The sequence below is a fragment of the Polypterus senegalus genome, chromosome 13 (assembly GCF_016835505.1).
Source record: "Polypterus senegalus isolate Bchr_013 chromosome 13, ASM1683550v1, whole genome shotgun sequence".
Lineage (NCBI taxonomy): Eukaryota > Metazoa > Chordata > Cladistia > Polypteriformes > Polypteridae > Polypterus > Polypterus senegalus.
Window position 1 is genome coordinate 131,906,880 of NC_053166.1, and position 18,315 is coordinate 131,925,194.

Below are 18,315 nucleotides of genomic sequence, written 5' to 3' on the forward strand. Positions count from 1 at the left end.
AAAGCATTTGTACAAGACTGGCTCTATTAGGTAATATGTTATTAGTTGTCAGAAAAATAATCAAGCTAACAATACTTTATAAATGTGAAAACATGCTGGAAACTCATCTCTGAATTGTGTAATACGCGATTTCAAATCATGTAATTTGACATCCTTGTTTTGTGACAACGGCTTTAGGCCAGACTTCCCAGTGTAACCTTTAGGCAGATGATGAAATATGGTAAGTAGATAAAATATTAAGATGTCCATCCATCCATTTTCTAACCTGCTGAATCCGAATACAGGGTCACGGGGGTCTGCTGGAGCCAATCCCAGCCAACACAGGGCACAAGGCAGGAACCAATCCTGGGCAGGGTGCCAACCCACCGCAGGACACACACAAACACACCCACACACCAAGCACACACTAGGGCCAATTTAGAATCGCCAATCCACCTAACCGGCATGTCTTTGGATTGTGGGAGGAAACCGGAGCGCCCAGAGGAAACCCACGCAGACACGGGAGAACATGCAAACTCCACGCAGGGAGGACCCGGGAAGCGAACCCGGGTCTCCTAACTGCGAGGCAGCAGCGCTATCACTGCGCCACCGTGCCGCCCCAATATTAAGATGTAAAGTAGCTAAAAACAGCAGTGATCAGTGAACACTGCCAATTAGAATACATATCCTTCACTTTATGTACAGTAATGGGACGCCAAATCTAGGTTTCAATATCAGTCAAACTAGAAATGGAGCAGCGAACTTTCACTCCCATCACAGGTTATTGTTGTACAGGGAAAAGGCTTTAATAAAATTAAATTCAAGTCCTTGTCTTGGTAATTTGTTGAAGAAAATTAATGTATAAGACAACAAACTCTGAGGGTAATGATTAGTTAGACTGGAAAATGCCATAATAAAACACAATAATAATGCTTTTTCTCTCAGAATAAACATCTCAGCAATCTCTCATACCTAATTTCACAAGTTAATTTTACTAACCTGCTCACAAACTAACGATGTCAAGTTGCGTATGACACAGTGCACAGTCTTAAGTCATCAATGAACCTAAAAAATAAGCAAATAAATCAAAAGAAGAAAAAATGTGGATTTATTCTAAAATCACTCAAAGAAGGGAAGGGTTTAAGGACAGAAGAGTATATTCAGTAAGGTACAAATTGGATTTGCCATAGAGTATACTGACCTAGTAGGTTAATTCACTAGTACTCAACACCCCCCTTCCGTATCTCTTTTGCAACATTTGTCCTCTCTTTTCCTGCATGTTAAATCTTGCCACCAACTCCTGTTCTAAATAGAACTTCAATGCATCAATAACTAAGTGGGTTTTTTAAGCCCCCAACCTGGAATCATTTCCAGGTTTACCTACTGTAGCTCTTTTGGTTCCAGAGTGTCTTCTGGAATCCCTGTATTTGTTCTCGTACAACTTACCCCAAGGCTACAACGGACCTTGCAATCGTGAACAACAACCACTGTAATACAATCAATAGCAGGATACCATTCATAAAATAACAGACATCCCTGTGGTCATCTCTTATGCCGAAGGATTCCTCACCATTCTTATATTTTACCGTCTACAAAATACCTACTTCTTCCATGGATGCTTTCATTGTTAGGAGAACTATGTCCCATCCCATATAGATGAAGTGGTGAAGCAAAATTCTGTTTTTTTATGCACCTAAAATCTGGAACAGCTTACCAATAGAAATTCACCAGGCAAAAACGGTGGAGAACTTTAAAAAAATGTTAAAAACTCATTATTTTAACATGGCTTTCTCTTAGCTTCATTTCAGTTTAACCCTGGTATTCTGTATATGCATTTAATTATCATTATCATTATCATTTTTGCTGGCTCCGAAATCTGTACCAACCACTACTTTCTCTGTTGTTCTTTTTACGGTTTTCCATGGTGGCGATCTGTGCCACCACCACCCAATCAAAGCGCTGTGCAGTCCCAAGATTGAAGGCCAGATGTCCACATAACCATCATCATCAAATTCTTCCATGTGAAGCCTGAAAACCACGAGGACTGATTTAGATCATTTATGTTAGGTAGAATGCCTAGAGAGGGCTGTGTCGTCTCGTAGCCTCAGAACCCATGCAGATTTTGTTTTTTTCTCCAGCAGTCTGGAGTTTTTTTTTTCTGTCCTCTCTGGCCATCGGACCTTACTTTTATTCTATGTTAATTAGTATTCCCTAATTGTATTTCATCATTTTTCTCTTTCTTCATCCTGTAAAGTACTTTGAGCTACATCTTTTGTATGAATATGTGCTATACAAATAGATGTTGTTATTGTTTTAGTTATATGCTCACAGCTACTCAATTTGCTATTACTTATGCACTTCCTGTTGAAGAACCTTATTGCCCATCTTCTACCCAACTAATCCGAGGTATGCTGTAGATATTGTCCCAAACTGGCCCTACCTTAAAGTTCACATAGTCCAAACAGCAATGACAGATATACAACAGAAAATTATTTTATTTTATAACGTAATGCAAGGAAAAACACTTCTGCTGAATCTTTCCTGCTTGCCTGTGGTTTAACAGTCTTCACATGCTGAAAATACTTGGTCAGCTGAGCTTTAAGAAGTGGCGCTTGCCACCCATCCCAATATTTACATAAAAAGGTGCCTCCAGGCTGTAGTACTTTATGGGCAAGGTCAAGCACAGACATGCACATGGAGATAAGTTTCTCATGGTCCATCTCTTTTACTCCACTGGCATTAGGAGCCATGTCGCTTAGGATGACATCTGCTCTTTGCAAAGGAAGAAGGTCACAGAGTTTGTTTATGGTTGTTGAGTTGGTGACATCTGTATTTGACAAAAATTGGGCTCCCTCTAGTGGAGTAATTTGCAGAAGGTCAACTCCAACTACAAAACCAACAGGGGCTTTCAGATCTGCAAAAAGAAAAACAGAAAAAAGAAAAATTAACATATTTATGAGAAAGGGTGTTATCATGTAGTAAACTGGCATATAACACGTTCACACTGGTTACACTGCCATCTGCTCATGAATATAAATGCCCGTATGTTTCTTTCTTCATCTTTTTATTTCACACTCTCCAACAGCCATCCTCTTGAATGGAACAGATATAGCTAAAATAATAATAGACACATATTAAATAATTTATTGGGCTGGGACTAATCATCATGTCTTTAAAAGCTCGCTTCACTTTCGTTCCAGGTATTTAATTAAATCAAACAGTGCACAATAAATACACACAGGTATAAATGGTAACAAGCTAAATGGAGAAATGCTGGTTTATTTTGTCTTCTGCATGTTATTGTTAATAAGGAGAAAATAACAACAAAAAATACAGCTGTTTAAGACTAAAATAAGCAATAAGGGTTCAAAATCTTAACAAGCAATACAACTAAAATGAAGCTGAAGTGTTACTTGAGCAATAAGTGCTTCTTATTAAGCAAGTGGTTTGGAGCGGCCCTCCAGAAGTTACTTTGCCCACCCCTGTGTTACAGCCAGAGTATGTACCATTGCGTAAGCTTATTTTCCTTTTTTCAGTAATTTTCATTTATTCAGAAGTATTTTTTTTGCCAATTATGGATTAATTTTTGTTAATATTAATATTTTGCTAATATTATTCACTTTTATTTATTATTTATGTACTGTGTGTTCCCTTATGTGTCTTGTTTTCTATGTTTAGAACCCCAGGAGGCAGGGCCACAATCATGTCAGTGATGAGGGACCAACTTCAGCCTATATATTTCACACTGGGAGTATCCATCCATCCATCCATCCATCATCCAACCCGCTATATCCTAACTACAGGGTCACAGGGGTCTGCTGGAGCAAATTCCAGGCAACACAGGGTGCAAGGCAGGAAACAAACCCCGGGCAGGGCGCCACACACACACCAAGCACACACTAAGGACAATTTAGAATCATCAATGCACCTAATCTGCATGTCTTTGGACTGTGGGAGGAAAATGGAGTACCCAGAGGAAACCCACGCAGACACAGTGAGAACATGCAAACTCCATGCAGGGTGGACCTGGCAAGCGAACCCAGGTCTCCTAACTGTGAGACAGCAGCACTACCCACTGCGCCACCGTGCCGCCCCCACTGGGAGTATGTCCCTCAATACTTTGTTGAGTGTCAAAGAGTGCATTTTTGTGAGCATTATCTTTTTTGCTGGTTTCTGAATATTTTGCGTCTTTGGATTATCATTTCTGGACTATGGGCAAGGATTTGTTAGTTGTGGGTTGTCTGTTAGGCAAACCCTTTTTGCCTCATTTTTGTCATTTTCTTAAATTGTATTAGGTTCCTTCCTTTGTAAAGATTCTTTGTTAGAATTGTCTCTTGCTCCCTTGAGGAGCACGTTTTTGTATATATAAAAATTATTTTATATATAATATTTCATTTTAACCATGGGTGGTCAAGGAAATAAAAGTCCATAGATTAATTTCAAACATTCTCAAACTCTGAGAAATATTGTTAAGTCTTTTTGTCTGAAGCAGCTGAAAGAAGAAGATGATCATACTGAACACAGGGGCAGTAAGTCCACACTCTTTATGACTTTGCACAGGGGGTTTGTTTCTTCCATTTGATCACAACAATGAGATTTATTGAAAAGAAGGAAAATCAGTTAAAATTAAAAGTTTATGTAGTCTATAGAAGCCAAGACAATGCTCCTCAATCTAAACCCTAAAGTGCACAGCAGTTATTGCTTTAGTGTCAATTTTATCCATTAATTTTACACATGGTTTAATGGAACATCTTATTTACCAGTCCAGATATTTAATATGTGAATACAGAAATTCACAGCAGAATTTCTGGGCTTGATTGGTTTTAATTGTATTTCTTTCAAAATGTTATTTTTTAAGATAGCCTTTTACAGTTGAGTAGATGCTGTATTTGTGTTTTAACTATTATTTTTAAAGAATTATGTGCAAAAACAACAAAGGAAATTAAGAAAAGAATCTGTAAACAAGAAAGTGGATTCTTATAATGAGGTGTACAAATAATTAATAAGTTAACAAGAAACATACAAAGTATGATCATTTGTATATAACCATAATAAAATATAGTTTACATAAAAAAAAAATGAAAACATGTTGATGCCCAAAAAGGAGAAAGGTGACTAAACGCAGACTAAAAAAAAAATAATAGTAATCACACAAATTGTAATGGAAATAATGTCATAAACAATTCTAATTTAACAGAATTTATTAGTATGGTCATTGTAGGACCAATAGACATATTTCTCATATGTTTTCGGACAACAGAAGTTGGAATAAAACTTTAATTTGTATGCTTCAACAGCAGAACTGTTTAAAATAGGAAAAACTTTGGACAAAGACACCCTACTGAATAACTGAATCATAAGATATCAGAATTTTTGAAGCTTGTTGTTAACTGTAACTGTTACATTTTAATTAAGTTTATATACCCAAGACAATATATATAGCTAACAAATAAAGATGGCGGAAGAAAAAAATGCGTTGCTCAAAATGTCAATTGGGCAATGTTTACTGCTAATAAACTGCAACCAATAAACAGAGAGTGTAAACTGGAAGGCTGACGTACTATTTACACCTAACGGAAAGTTTGTGCATGGGTTTTTAGGCATTCATCTCCAAAAGGGAAAAACATGTCAAAAAGTGCAGTGTAAGAACATTGTTGATAAATGATAAGAAGGATCCAGGGACTCACAGGGTTTACATAATAATATCATGGTACTCTGATTCATCTGGAATAGCAAAAAATTGGCTTCATTAAAGCATACAACATTGTGTTTTTTTTTGACAGAAGTGAATCTCTATTGAGTCATTGGTTGCCTTGGCCTATAACAAGATATAATGAGTTGTGCATTCCGATATCTCTCTCTCAGCCCTCATTTCATGTACACTTTAATAGATAAACCCTATTTTTCTATTGCTCTGCACAAGTCATGCCAGCATTTGTAAGTCCTTTTTATTAATGGTTTATTTGTAACCACAGGACAATTTTTAGTTGGATGTTTTTAGAAGTCATCTCAGTCTTGATAAACCTGCGACCCTGTCTTGAGAGAAAATCCCATTGGTATTGCTACTCCTAATAATCTTATACTGATTTATCTAGTACCTACTACCCTAATGAGCAGTAAGGCTGCTCAGTATTATTTATACCTAACTGTTTTTATGCACAAGTGTAAATATGTGTTTGCTTTCGCAGGCAGAATCCTTTGCTAGATTTTGTAGGCAATTCAAGGGCTTGAAGAATGTTGGCAGTTTGTGAACTGACATGCTTAATGAAGAAAGCAAACAAACAACATACTTAATTGAGCACGAAGTTTAATTAAAGGCTGAAATTAACCTTTTATTAAGAAGTCAGTTTTTAGCAAAGCTATAAGCCAGAGGGCCTCCAGGGAAATCTTGCCATATGGGGTCATGGTGGGGGAGCGAGTCATTAGCCTTTATCTGAATCACATTATACTTTACTGCTAAACAAAATGCTTGCAAAACTGATGTTTGGCAAGCACATGAGTTGAAGTTCATCTTATATTTATTTAAATGTGAATGACAACTTGTTGTGTTTGTCTGTATACTGTTGCACCAGTTGCTTTCAGAGTAAACTTGTTACCCGGACCATTATAAACAGTTTATGTTGATAAATATATGGACCTTACAATTCAAACTTAACTAATGGAGAGGTTATGAAAATTAACTGAACGGATGGATTGCATATTCATAAGGGTGGCATAAGTAAGAAAAGGAAAAAAACACTGCATGTGCAGTGGAAATCCAATAAAAAAACACAACACAAATTTGACTTAGAAAAAAAAAAGAATCATTTCCATTACTATAAAAACAAGTGGAAAACCATCCAAATCAAGCACTTTAGTATTAATAGATAATTAAGCTGGTACAGTTATATCTATAAAATTTAAGGATGAGCAGCACACTGGTGCATTATTGAGTGCTGCTGCCTCAAAGGTCCACTGCCCTGCTTTTGAATCCCACACAGGGATAATGTCTACTATATATACAGTATTGTCTGCATGTTCTCCCTGTATTTGTGTGGATTTTCTCAGAATACTCTAACTTTTCTTTAAGATATCCAAAGGCATGTGTGTTAAGATATTTGGTGATTCAAAAACTGAACTCGTATAACTGAGTAGGTTCTGCCATGGACTGGCACCCTGTATGTCCTGGAATGGATTAAGTATGCTTAAGACGTTTATGTTAATGTATGTTTAAAGATATCATTCACTACACGGGGGGCGGGGGGAAGCATGCACTTACTGAAATCATTTATAGTTTCTGCCACAACTCTCACCAGGAAAAGTGGATAAGAAAATAAGATGAGATGATAGTCATAGTATTAAAAGACAGACCGAGTTTAACAACTACTGTACAGTACCTGCTTTGTCAGAATTAACCTTCTCAACTGCAACTTGGCTCCACGCTCCTGGTGCTGCACCACAGTCTATCACGCGCAGTCCAGGCTGAAGGATTTTATATTTTTCATGAATCTCGAGTAGTTTGAAAGCACTGCGGCAGCGATAGTTTTTCACTTTAGCTTCTTTCACAAAAGGGTCATTTAGCTGTCTCACCAACCAGCGCTGCTCTACCACAGACTTGCCTTTCAAAGACTGTGGGAACTTCTTCCAAAACTGGCATGAACTATGTAATGATCTGATCAGCAGATGAGAAGAAAACATTTCTGCAAAGAAAAAATTATTTATAAGGAAAATTATAATAATAGTTTTTGCCATTTATTGTTCACTCAGGTTAGAACACCATTACATTACTAAATATAAGGCAATCATTCTTTGATTTACAGATTTCCTTTCTTACTCTTAAGGTTCTGCATGTTTAGGAAGGATTCCTTATTATTTCCATAAAAACACTAACTTTAAGTTATTGGGACAGCACAAGAGGCAGGAATAAAAACAGAGAGAATATGACGTGCCACAAACTGAAAAATGTAAACTTAGTTTCATTTACAATATAAACAGGTTGACTTTAAATTCCTTTAAGACAGTGTGGCAGACGACCGGGGACCTTGCTCCACCAGGACGCCTGAAAGTGGAAGGACCAGGAGAGAGGCAATACCTTCCCTGGGACATGAGAGGGCAGCCCCCCGGTTTGCATCGAGGCCACGGGACTGGAGCTTGGAAGCTTAATCCTGTTGAGGACCGTGGCCTCCGCCAGGGGGCACTTAAGACAATCCTGGAGCCTTGGATGGCAGAACTTCTGCCACACCAGGAAGTGCTGCAGGAAGAGTGTCAGGGAGCACTTCCGGGTGCATTATAAAAGGGGCCATCTCATTCCATTTGGGGAGCCAGAGTCGGGAGGTAGAAGACAGGGCTTGCGGGAGTGGAGTGGAGGCAGGTGAAGTAGAGAAGAAAGGAAAAGGAAAGAAAGGACTTTGAGCCACTTGTGCTGATTGTGTGGTGCTGTGTGCAGGAGACAAAAATAAACGTGCGTTTTTGGGACGTTTGTCTCATGGTCTGTTTGGGTCCGTACAACAGTAACTGAAACAATGCAGGCCAAGAAATACTGCAACTTTCTTCATGCTAGAATTCTACTTTGTTTCAGTTCCTGCTAAGATAGACACTGGCTCACTACAACACCAAACTGTGCAAACAGATGAATAAACAAAACTGCATGCATTCTTAATTTTGAAAAGATTTACATGTACTGGTGTGAGATTACTTCTGTCTGAACTCAAAAATGTTTTACTCAGAAAGGAAACATCATCAAATATTTCTAATAACAGCTTTGTATTCTCTACTATGTTGATAGCATCATCAATCTCAGGGCAAGATTTCCAGTCCATCTCAAGCCATGCGCACACACACATACACACACACACACACATATACAAACTCAATCATGTCCAGCCAATTTACCTTTGTTAGTTATTCTAGATGTTCAGTCATTGGAGGAAACTGTTGAAGCTAGAGAAAATTCATGGAATGAGAGAAAATAAGTGGCACAGTGGTTAGTGTAGCTGCCTCACTGTTCAAGCATCCTTGGTTCAAATTATATGTCTGTTTGCTGTCTGTGTGTAAGCTGCATAGTTTTCCCCTGGTAGATCTGGTTTTACTCTCACGTCTCCAGAACCTGCAGGATATGCTAAATGAACAATCTAAATTGGTCCTCTGTGAGTGTGTGCATGAGTATACCCTAGGAGAGACTGTCACCCTGTCCAGGGCTCATATTGATTTTGCCTTGTGCACAGTACATCGGCAAAAGTATGTTGTGATAAATGTGTAGAAGACAAATACAAACAGGTAGTATGTGCAATTTATAGCACCAGAAAAAACCCGAAAATTACTTATTGTGCAACACCTGAATTCAGTGCTGCTCACATAGGCTGCAGTGACAAGTAACCCTGTACTGTATTAAGTGAGTCTGACAATGTTTTACTAAGAGAACATACAGACTTCTCACAGATAGTCAGCAGACTGGGAATAGTGACTTGGGCCCTATTAGCTGTGAGAAAACAGAGATAACAAATGTGTCACCATTAAAACAATCAAAGCATGCCTGTACCAGCAGCATATTTTAACAACTCGTTACGGATTTCCAAAAAAAAAAAAGTCATTGCACTCATCAGGGGAGAAAAAGAGGTTAGTGCAATATGTTATTGATTTTTAGATTTGCTTTCAAAAGATACATGATAAGACATCTATATATACTGTATATATGTAATTGACTAAGTCACCCGACCATGGGGTACACACGACAGAGCCCCGTCCAGTACCTTGAAGACCATGGGATACGCATGACAGAGCCCCGCCCACCAACTAACTCTCCTCCTGCGTCATGGGATACGCATGACAGAGCCCTACCCGCCAACTCTAACCCTCCTCCCGCGTCATGTGATACGTACGACAGAGCCCTACCCGCCAACTCTAACCCTCCTCCCGCGTCCACCCTTGTTCTTGAGGCATGCGCACTGCCTGCTCATGTGCCCGCATGCAACACCTCACCAAACACAGCCTCAGTCGCTTTCGTCTCTGTTACATTCCACATGCACCTCTGTGCCAAGTTGACTTTTGATTGTTCTTTTCAGTTCTGGCTGCTTTTCTATAATCGACCAAGTCGCCCAACCATGGGGTATGCACAACAGAGCCCCGCCCGCCCAATCTAACCCTCCTCTCGCATCATGGGGAACGCACGACAGAGCACCGCCCGCCCAACTCTAACCCTCCTCCGCATCCACCCTCACTCTCAAGGCAGCTGCTACCTCACAAACTGTCCTTATTCCCCGGATTTCCCTGACCCCATCAGATTCAAATTTACCTTTTACTTTTACACGCTGACAATTTCTTGTTAGATTGGCCTTTGCAATGACAATTAATAAGGCACAGGGCCAACCTTTCAAAAAGATATGCCTGTATCTGCCAAAACCAGTTTTCAGTCACGGACAATTGTATGTTGATCTCTCCAGAGTTCCATCTTTTCATTCACTCGCAGTCGTATCCTCAAACCCACCCCATTTGGACAACTGTGTCTTTCAGGAAGTGTTCACCCATCAATAAATAATTACGCAGCATATACTACGCCGTGGGTTGGCTAGTACATAATAAAATACAAAATGAAAAGTGCTAAATATGAAAAATGACATTAATGTCAATTGAAAATGGAAAGCAAATTACCTCAATGTTGTATTTGTCCCAAATATTTCTTTAAAACACTCTTATTAAACAATTATGACAAATGCACAAAAAAGGGCTCTAACCTAACAGACGGCAAACTGACCAAACAAAAAAATGAAAAAAAAACAAAAAAAAAACAAAAACAAAAATGAAATGGCACATGTAAAAATCACAAAAACAGAACTGTACAATGTTGACAAGATAATATAGCATTTAATCAATAAAAATTAGGCAAAATTAAAAATGCATTAAAACAACAGCTTCATTGGGACCGATGCAGATGTACATTAATCATTTGCATAGTGTTGCTATTAGAATACCATTTCCCAGCTTCTTCCACATCGAGAGGTGACTTAGTTGTCTGATATGTACATAATGTATTATACATACAAATGCCTTTCTACAAACACAATATAAGTATTTCCAGCTTTTATGTAAAAAGTACTAGACATAGTAACTTTGTTAATGGATCGATTCAATCATTAATAACAGAATGAACCTATTGTGAACTTCACACATTTAACTAACAGCTACTAGATTATGTTATAGTGCATTCCTAATAGTTAATAAGACTTACTGTATAATGGTGGCTATTTTTATGGTCAGGTAACATTTAGGCTTCAGTGACATATGATACAAGTGAAAAAACAGTGAAACCGAGATCTCCTCATTCAGTATATAAGTCACAGATAAGAATATCTCACAAGACCTAAAAGCCTGGAAAAATCAAAGGCTTTGACATTCAAAAGACGTGTAATTCTAAATGCACTTTGTAAAGGCAACAGTCAACTTTTTCTCCTGAGGTATCCAAACACAGTTCATAATAGCAGGATGGAAAAATTGTAAAACAACCAACTGTCATGAAAACTTTCTTTAATTGGCATATATGGATGAAGCCTATCGACTGCAACGAGTGCTAGCAGGACAGAATTAAGCTGCATCACACTGTCTGTAACCTTCCTCAAGTATGCTGTTCTTTGACACAGCTCTTAAAGACTCACTGCTTTGCTTTGTAACAGCAACAAAGAAAAGTGTAGGCTTTATCCTGTTCTTCTTGACACAAATACAAGTATACTACAACATCTAAAATCCATTTTCTTCCCTGTGTTTCAAAATATTTTACTCACTTAGAATTTTCATTTGTCATTTTATTTACAAAAACAGCCACCTTACTGTGCTTAAAGCAATACACAAACATTCATTAACAATGCTGCATACTAGCAGATTAGCTGGTAGTGAAAAATCTAAAAAAGCTACCAGAGTGTGCTGTGAGCATATGTGACTGTGCCAGTGGAAAAGGAAATCTGACACCTGACAGTTCAGAATATAATTTAGCATTCTTGGGAGCGTGAGCCTAACCCAGCAGTATAGACTTCATAGCAATAAGAAATCCTGAATGGCACACTCATACACACTTGCTCATTCCAGTTTAATTCTGAGTTGCCAATTACCCAATATAGAAGTCACTTGGAGTGTGTGAGGAAAACCAGAGTACTACCCAGAGGAAACACAATGCTAAAAGAGGGAGAACATGCAGACTCCACACAGTAAACAGGAAATGATTTGAACTCTAGATCTGTAAGGTAGCAGTACTAACCACACTGCACCAAACTAATTCTAAAATAAGGTCCCAAGACATAACTTGTTTAGTTTCCATTTGCAACGTATTATACTCTACTTAGAGCTGCTAACATACATTCTTCTACCTGATGAAGGCACCTCCAATGTTCTGTGCTTATCTATACAATTGGACTCCCTTCACACTTGTGTATTTTCAGCTTGGCCACCTTTATTTGGTATCTAATTATCTCAAGATATCCTAGCAACTTTAAATAAAAACACTGAATTTGTAAGAATTATAGTATTATAAACTTTCATAGATCAAAGTCATCTTACACATAAGCTTAAGACTTAAAGATTTTGAGAGCTGTAATGAAAAATGTCACTAAAAATTGGCAGCTTGTGTTTTCATATTAAAATGCAACCTTTTTTTGTTAATATTTATTGTTTCTTTAAACTAAGAAATATATGTTTATGTGCATTTTCATTTAAAAAAAAACCCTTATGTAATTCTCACTATTCTGTTGTGAATGATGTATGCAGAAACAGTACTCAAATACAGTTCTGATCCTTTTGTCTTGCTCAAACATTTCTGCTTCTCACATACATTATTAGTTCATAGAGCTAAAATGATTTCATTTTTAACAAATGTATCAGGTCAAATTCTGATTAAAATTATTAATGTACTAGGGAGCTTTGCCCCCTGCTCGCTTCGATCGCCAACCCCCGTTTTTGTTTTTCCAGATACACACTTTTAAGCTTTTTTTTCTTTGAATTGTTGCTATTTCATTAGTTTCCCTTTTATTTCAGAACTTCTATAAAAACAATATTTGGAATCTTTTGAGTCTAAACGTGCTGAATCTTTTTAATGAGGTCAGTGAGACATGTGTTTAATGACCTTGTACCATAATTCAGGATAGGTTTCTCTGTTTGAAATTTCAGCACAGACAAAACAATCTACATCATTAGCAGTTAATAATTTTTTTGCAAAGTAACCAATAAATGCATGTGAGGTAAACTCAGTTTTTGAAATTCTCTTGACTTAAACTTCAAAGCCTTACAATATTTACATACTTCTGACATATCACCTATGTCCATATATTCAATCTCTATTCGCCTTTTCGTTAGTTTCTCCGAGTAATAATTTCTCTTTCTTTGCGCTAATGTGATGTTTACTTTTTTTGTTTTGACACTGTCGTTTTTTTTCTGCTTTCATGTGTTTCGCGCCTATGTTTTTTTTTGAGTCTTTTGAATTCCAGTTTTCATTATGTCTAACCTGCTCTGCATGTGTTTGGCCCCTTGTTTTTCAACCTCTTTATGACGTTTTACTTTGTTTTCTACTCTGTCTTTTATTTCTGACCTCGCTTTATCCTGCTTTTATTTTAATGACACCTGGTCCGTGGTGATTATTTTCCCTTTTTCGAGTAATAATTTCCGTTTGTTTGCGCTACTGCAATCTTTACTTTCTTTTTTTTTATACTTTCTAATTTTCCTACTTTTATACTCTGTAACTTTCTCCACATATGTATCACGCCAACATTTTTTTTTTTGAGCCTTTCAAATTCTACTGCTTTCATAATCTCTAACCTGCTCTGCATGTGTATAGCGGCAACGTTTTGGATTGGACGTGCTTTTTTTTTCCCCAATTCCACTTGTTCCAGGCTGATAATTACTTCGCTTAGTCATCTACGTTTCATTTATAACGTATTGTCCTTATGCGTTTTATATGCACTGAGAGCCCTGGATCTGTGTGTGCTCACAGCCAAAACACGACTGAGTGTGTTGCTACTAGCGCTCTTATTTGGTTGTAAGTAGGGCGTGTCTTGCAAGAATCTCATGTTCTACGTCATTGCGAGACGGTCCTGGGTCAATCTCTGGGCACAAAGTCTTATGTTTCACGTCTCGTCGCCTTACTGTTTCTCTCCAGGATTTTTTTTTTTTATAATAGAGAGATATGCATTTGCAAATATTTTTTCATCTATTATGCTAATATGTTTTTTAAAAATGTTAAGATATCTTAACATATTCAAAGATTTAACTTAGTAAATTATTCTGAGCAATTACATGTGGAGGACTGCCGGCTTCCCATGCCGGTCAGCACCCCCAGGCCGCCAGGAGGAGCTCTCCCTACAGCAGGATCATGCCCCGAGGTCCAGCAGGGCCTTATGGACTTTAGAGTGTCTATACACAGCCCTGCTGGATACCTTGGGAACCACCAGGAGTAGCTGTGGGGGGGCTTATGGGCCCTGTGAGGCCGTATGACCTGGGAGTACATCACAGTCACGTGACGGGAAGAAATGTTGTGCTCCCGGGTTGAGTAAAAGGACTGATTGCCCTGACCCGGAAGGAATTAGGAACTATGGATTGATGGGACAGGAACACCTCCGGGTCAGGGGCTATAAAAGAACGGTGCCTCAGTCCAGACACTGAGCTGAGCTGGGAGGTAGAGGAGCAAGTGTATGGGCGAGGAGGAGGGTTTTGTTAAGAGAGAGAGTATTGTTTATTGTATTTAAATATATGAGTAATGTGGAGGGTGCAAATGCAAATAAACTAGCTCAGGAAAAAGAGATCATCATGATAGAACGGGTTTAGAAATAAAAAAATATATAAATAAAAATTGAAAATTGCATGTATGCGGAAACAGGGCCATTTCTACTCCTTTGGGGGTACTATGTGGTATACCTGTTTTGGGGCCTTCACCTTTCCACCTTCTGGCAAACCCAAAATTAATGTCTAGACACATTTTTCTTTCAATTATAACACAAAGTAATTTACTTGTCAAAAAAAACAAACAATTTTGAAGGACAAGCAAGCAAATATAAAATTATTATCTGTACATTTCAGAAGGTTGGCTTATGACTAATTTAGAGTAAGTTCAAAGGTAAAGAATATAATGAAATATTACTAATAATTAACATCTCAAACAAACAGAATAATACTTTAAATATGTCCTGGAAATTTCAGAACTTTAAAGACCTACTCAAATCACTGATTTATGAATTTGCAGTGTAGATCTGCTTTACAAAACAAAAAAAAACAAACATTTGCACTATATTACTTCACATGTGTTGTGTGTCACTCTTATTATTACACACTACCTGTACTATAGTGTGCTTAATGTACTTAATGACTGGCAGGGTGCGATAATTAAGGCTTTAAGTAAATATGTGATTAGTACCTATACTTACACAATATAAAGGAACATTTGTATTTTACCTTGTAGGGCTGCAGAACAAGACCCCATTTAAATGGAAACATCAAGAGAGAAATTAGAAGGCAAAATAGGAAGTGAAAGTCAGGCATAAAATATTTCACATGGCAAAGGACACACTGGAAATTTCTTGTTACAGAGACAAAAAGGGAGAGATGGATACATACGGAATCAAATTGCTTACTGTGCTGTTTTTATTGTGAGCGATATTTGAGTAATAGGACTAAATAGCACAGCTACAACACCCTTCACTTGCTGATTGGCTATTTTTCTGTTGCAGTGGTTAGGACCTGAATGGCATCTTGTGGGTTGTTGTCAAGCCACCCAACCTTTGGATCTTTTCTCTGAACAATGTCATCTAAGCATAACTGAAAGTTTGCCTTGGAAACAGAAAAGAAACTTGGCCTGTTCCTGCAGTACCAGAGACTCTACAGAGACTAAAATCAACATTAAAAGCCAAGTTAAGTGCTATTCTCCTCTAAAGTTTGCATGTTTTGTTCTATCCTACCTGTTATTAGTTGAGAGTAGATGCTTATTGAGCAAGGAGTGAACTGCAAGATAAAGGAACCATTTTTTTCCAGTAGTGAGTGCCCCTGAAAAATCTGAAAATGTCATTCAACTGCTCAAATACTACTCTTTCTATAAATCCACCATTGAAAGTATCCTGACAGGAAGTGTTACCATCTCGTCTGGAAACGGCACACAGCAGGTCTGTAAAGGCTCTGCAGAGTGTGGTATGGTATGGTCAGCTGAATGCATTACTGGTAGGCACTCTACAAATTGCAGGACATCTATACCAAGCAATGTGTGCAAAGGGCAATGAAAATTATCAGAGATACCAGCCATGCCAACAATGCTTGCATTCATTGGAACATTACTGCTGCATGAGGAGCAGTTCAGACAGAGTATGGAGGACCTTACATCCAGTGTTCATCTTCATACTAAATGAGCATAGCTCCTACAGGTACATGATGCCCTTTGTTAATTCTCCTGCATTAGGTTATTTACTTATTAATTATGCATTTTATAATATGCCTATAATGCTGTCACTGTAACCATTGATATGTATTATTATTTAGAGTTCAGTATTTACTAATTATTATCTTTCAATATCCTTCTACAGCCTTGAATTCGGCAACTAAGCATTTCATTACATACTATATATAATTGCACATATTGAATAAAATTTGACTTGACTTTTTTATTTCATTGGGTACCACCCCCCACCTTGACTATGGCTATGGGCCCCTTATATTGCATTTACACATATTTCCTTAGCAGATGCTTTTATCCAAAGTGGCTTACAAAAGAGGTAAACAATCGTGTAACATTAGGCCAGGGCCTGTTTGTTCAGCAAGTGTAATAGGACAGGTAACAAAACTTGATTGCAACAAGTGAAGATATAATGAGTCATACATTTACAATCAATAAAGCAGTTACACTTAAATAAAGCAGTTACACTTAATGCCATAGAATGTTCCTGGTGATCCAGAAAGTGTTTATTTGTATAATTTTTGTTGTTGCAATTGGTTTCCAACATTTGGAGTAAACTGTGTAAATTATTGAAGATTACATTTGTAGTAAAACAGTTCATTGCCAACGCCACAATGGTGCAATATGGGAAATCAGTAAAGTGACTCTACTGTATTTCAGCATTGACAAAATGAAATATAGAAATACATAGTTTAATCCAACAACAACAACATTTATTTATATAGCACATTTTCATACAAAGAGTAGCTCAAAGTGCTTTACATATTAAAGAATAGAAAAATGAAAGACACAATTATAAAACAAAATAAATCAACATTAATTAACATCGAATAAGAGTAAGGTTCAATGGCCAGGGGACAGAAAAACAAAAAAACTCCAGACGGCTGGAGAAAAAATAAAATCAATCAATTAACCATTACTTCTCGTACTTGCACATTATAAATGACTATTCTTCCAGTATCGTCTCGACACACTGGCAGCAGTGAACACGAGTGAGTTCTTGTTTTCTTGTTGGCAACTGCAATATTACCTTGTTTCGAAAAAAGACACATTTCTTTTGAGATATTCTTATCAGTTAATCGATTGGGAGTGCAAAAATGAGCTATTGCTGCACTAATACTTTGCCATAAGTTGTATTGCCTTTTTTACCGGAGTACAACTCCACATCTTTATATACTATTGAAATATTATTTGACAATATTCCATTGCTGGACTGTCTGGTGACAAACAGCGTCGTATTAAAACACAGTATTATTAGTTGGCTAACACATTTATCTAAGACAACATTTGAAATACAACTGGTTACATTCCTTTAGTTTTTTCCAACTGGAGCATAAAACTGAAGTGACTTGCCATGGTCATACAATGTCAGTAAAAAGGTAATGCAAAACCTTAGGCTTTCAGGTCAAAGCCATGACCACTACGCCACACACCAGAAAGTCATTTTAGAAGATAAGAGAAGTTACTGCTACTTATCGTTAAAAAAAAGTCCTTCTTGCGATTTGAGCGTGTGAGACTGTGTTAAAGAAGAGCATTTTATTAACTACACACCCACACTTGTCATACAGTTAATTCTGACCACCTCCACACCACAAACATTGCAACAGGCTCTGATCTTTCTCGCATTTCCACGCAACTAACGAGCTTGTCACATTTTGTATTTGGTCAATCTCATTTTAAACTAAAAATGTTTATGCAATTAACTTCCTCAAATACAGAATTTGCGTTTGTATTAAGTGTATAAACACAATATAATAAACTGTATATTTCCAATGTCAAACTCTGATGTTATGATAGCTTATCAATAAATGAAAATATTTATCTTACTTTTATTATATACCCTGTCGGTCCATTTTAGGTGCGACACGCAGAAAGTAAGGGCGTCCAATCAACAGAGGCAATGCAGTAGGCGGGAGCAGAGGCTGACAGGAAGTGACGTTTATTAT

At 37.5% G+C, this 18,315-nt stretch overlaps 1 protein-coding gene across 2 annotated transcripts; it reads right to left on the reverse strand.

Moving 5' to 3' along the window:
* Positions 1 to 2,431: 2,431 nt before the first annotated feature.
* Positions 2,432 to 18,272, reverse strand: mrm2 (mitochondrial rRNA methyltransferase 2). Of its 2 annotated transcripts, XM_039775935.1 has the most exons (3): positions 18,197 to 18,272; positions 7,356 to 7,658; positions 2,436 to 2,893 (listed from the first exon to the last, which is right to left on the reverse strand). In XM_039775935.1, exons 2-3 carry the CDS (start codon positions 7,654 to 7,656, stop codon positions 2,469 to 2,471), a joined length of 726 nt encoding a protein of 241 aa, XP_039631869.1. In that variant the 5' UTR covers positions 7,657 to 7,658; positions 18,197 to 18,272; the 3' UTR covers positions 2,436 to 2,468. The 2 variants fall into 2 exon arrangements, with proteins under 2 accessions (XP_039631870.1, XP_039631869.1); XM_039775936.1 differs by lacking the exon at positions 18,197 to 18,272 and having other exon boundaries at positions 2,432 to 2,893.
* Between the last annotated feature and the right edge of the window lie 43 nt (positions 18,273 to 18,315).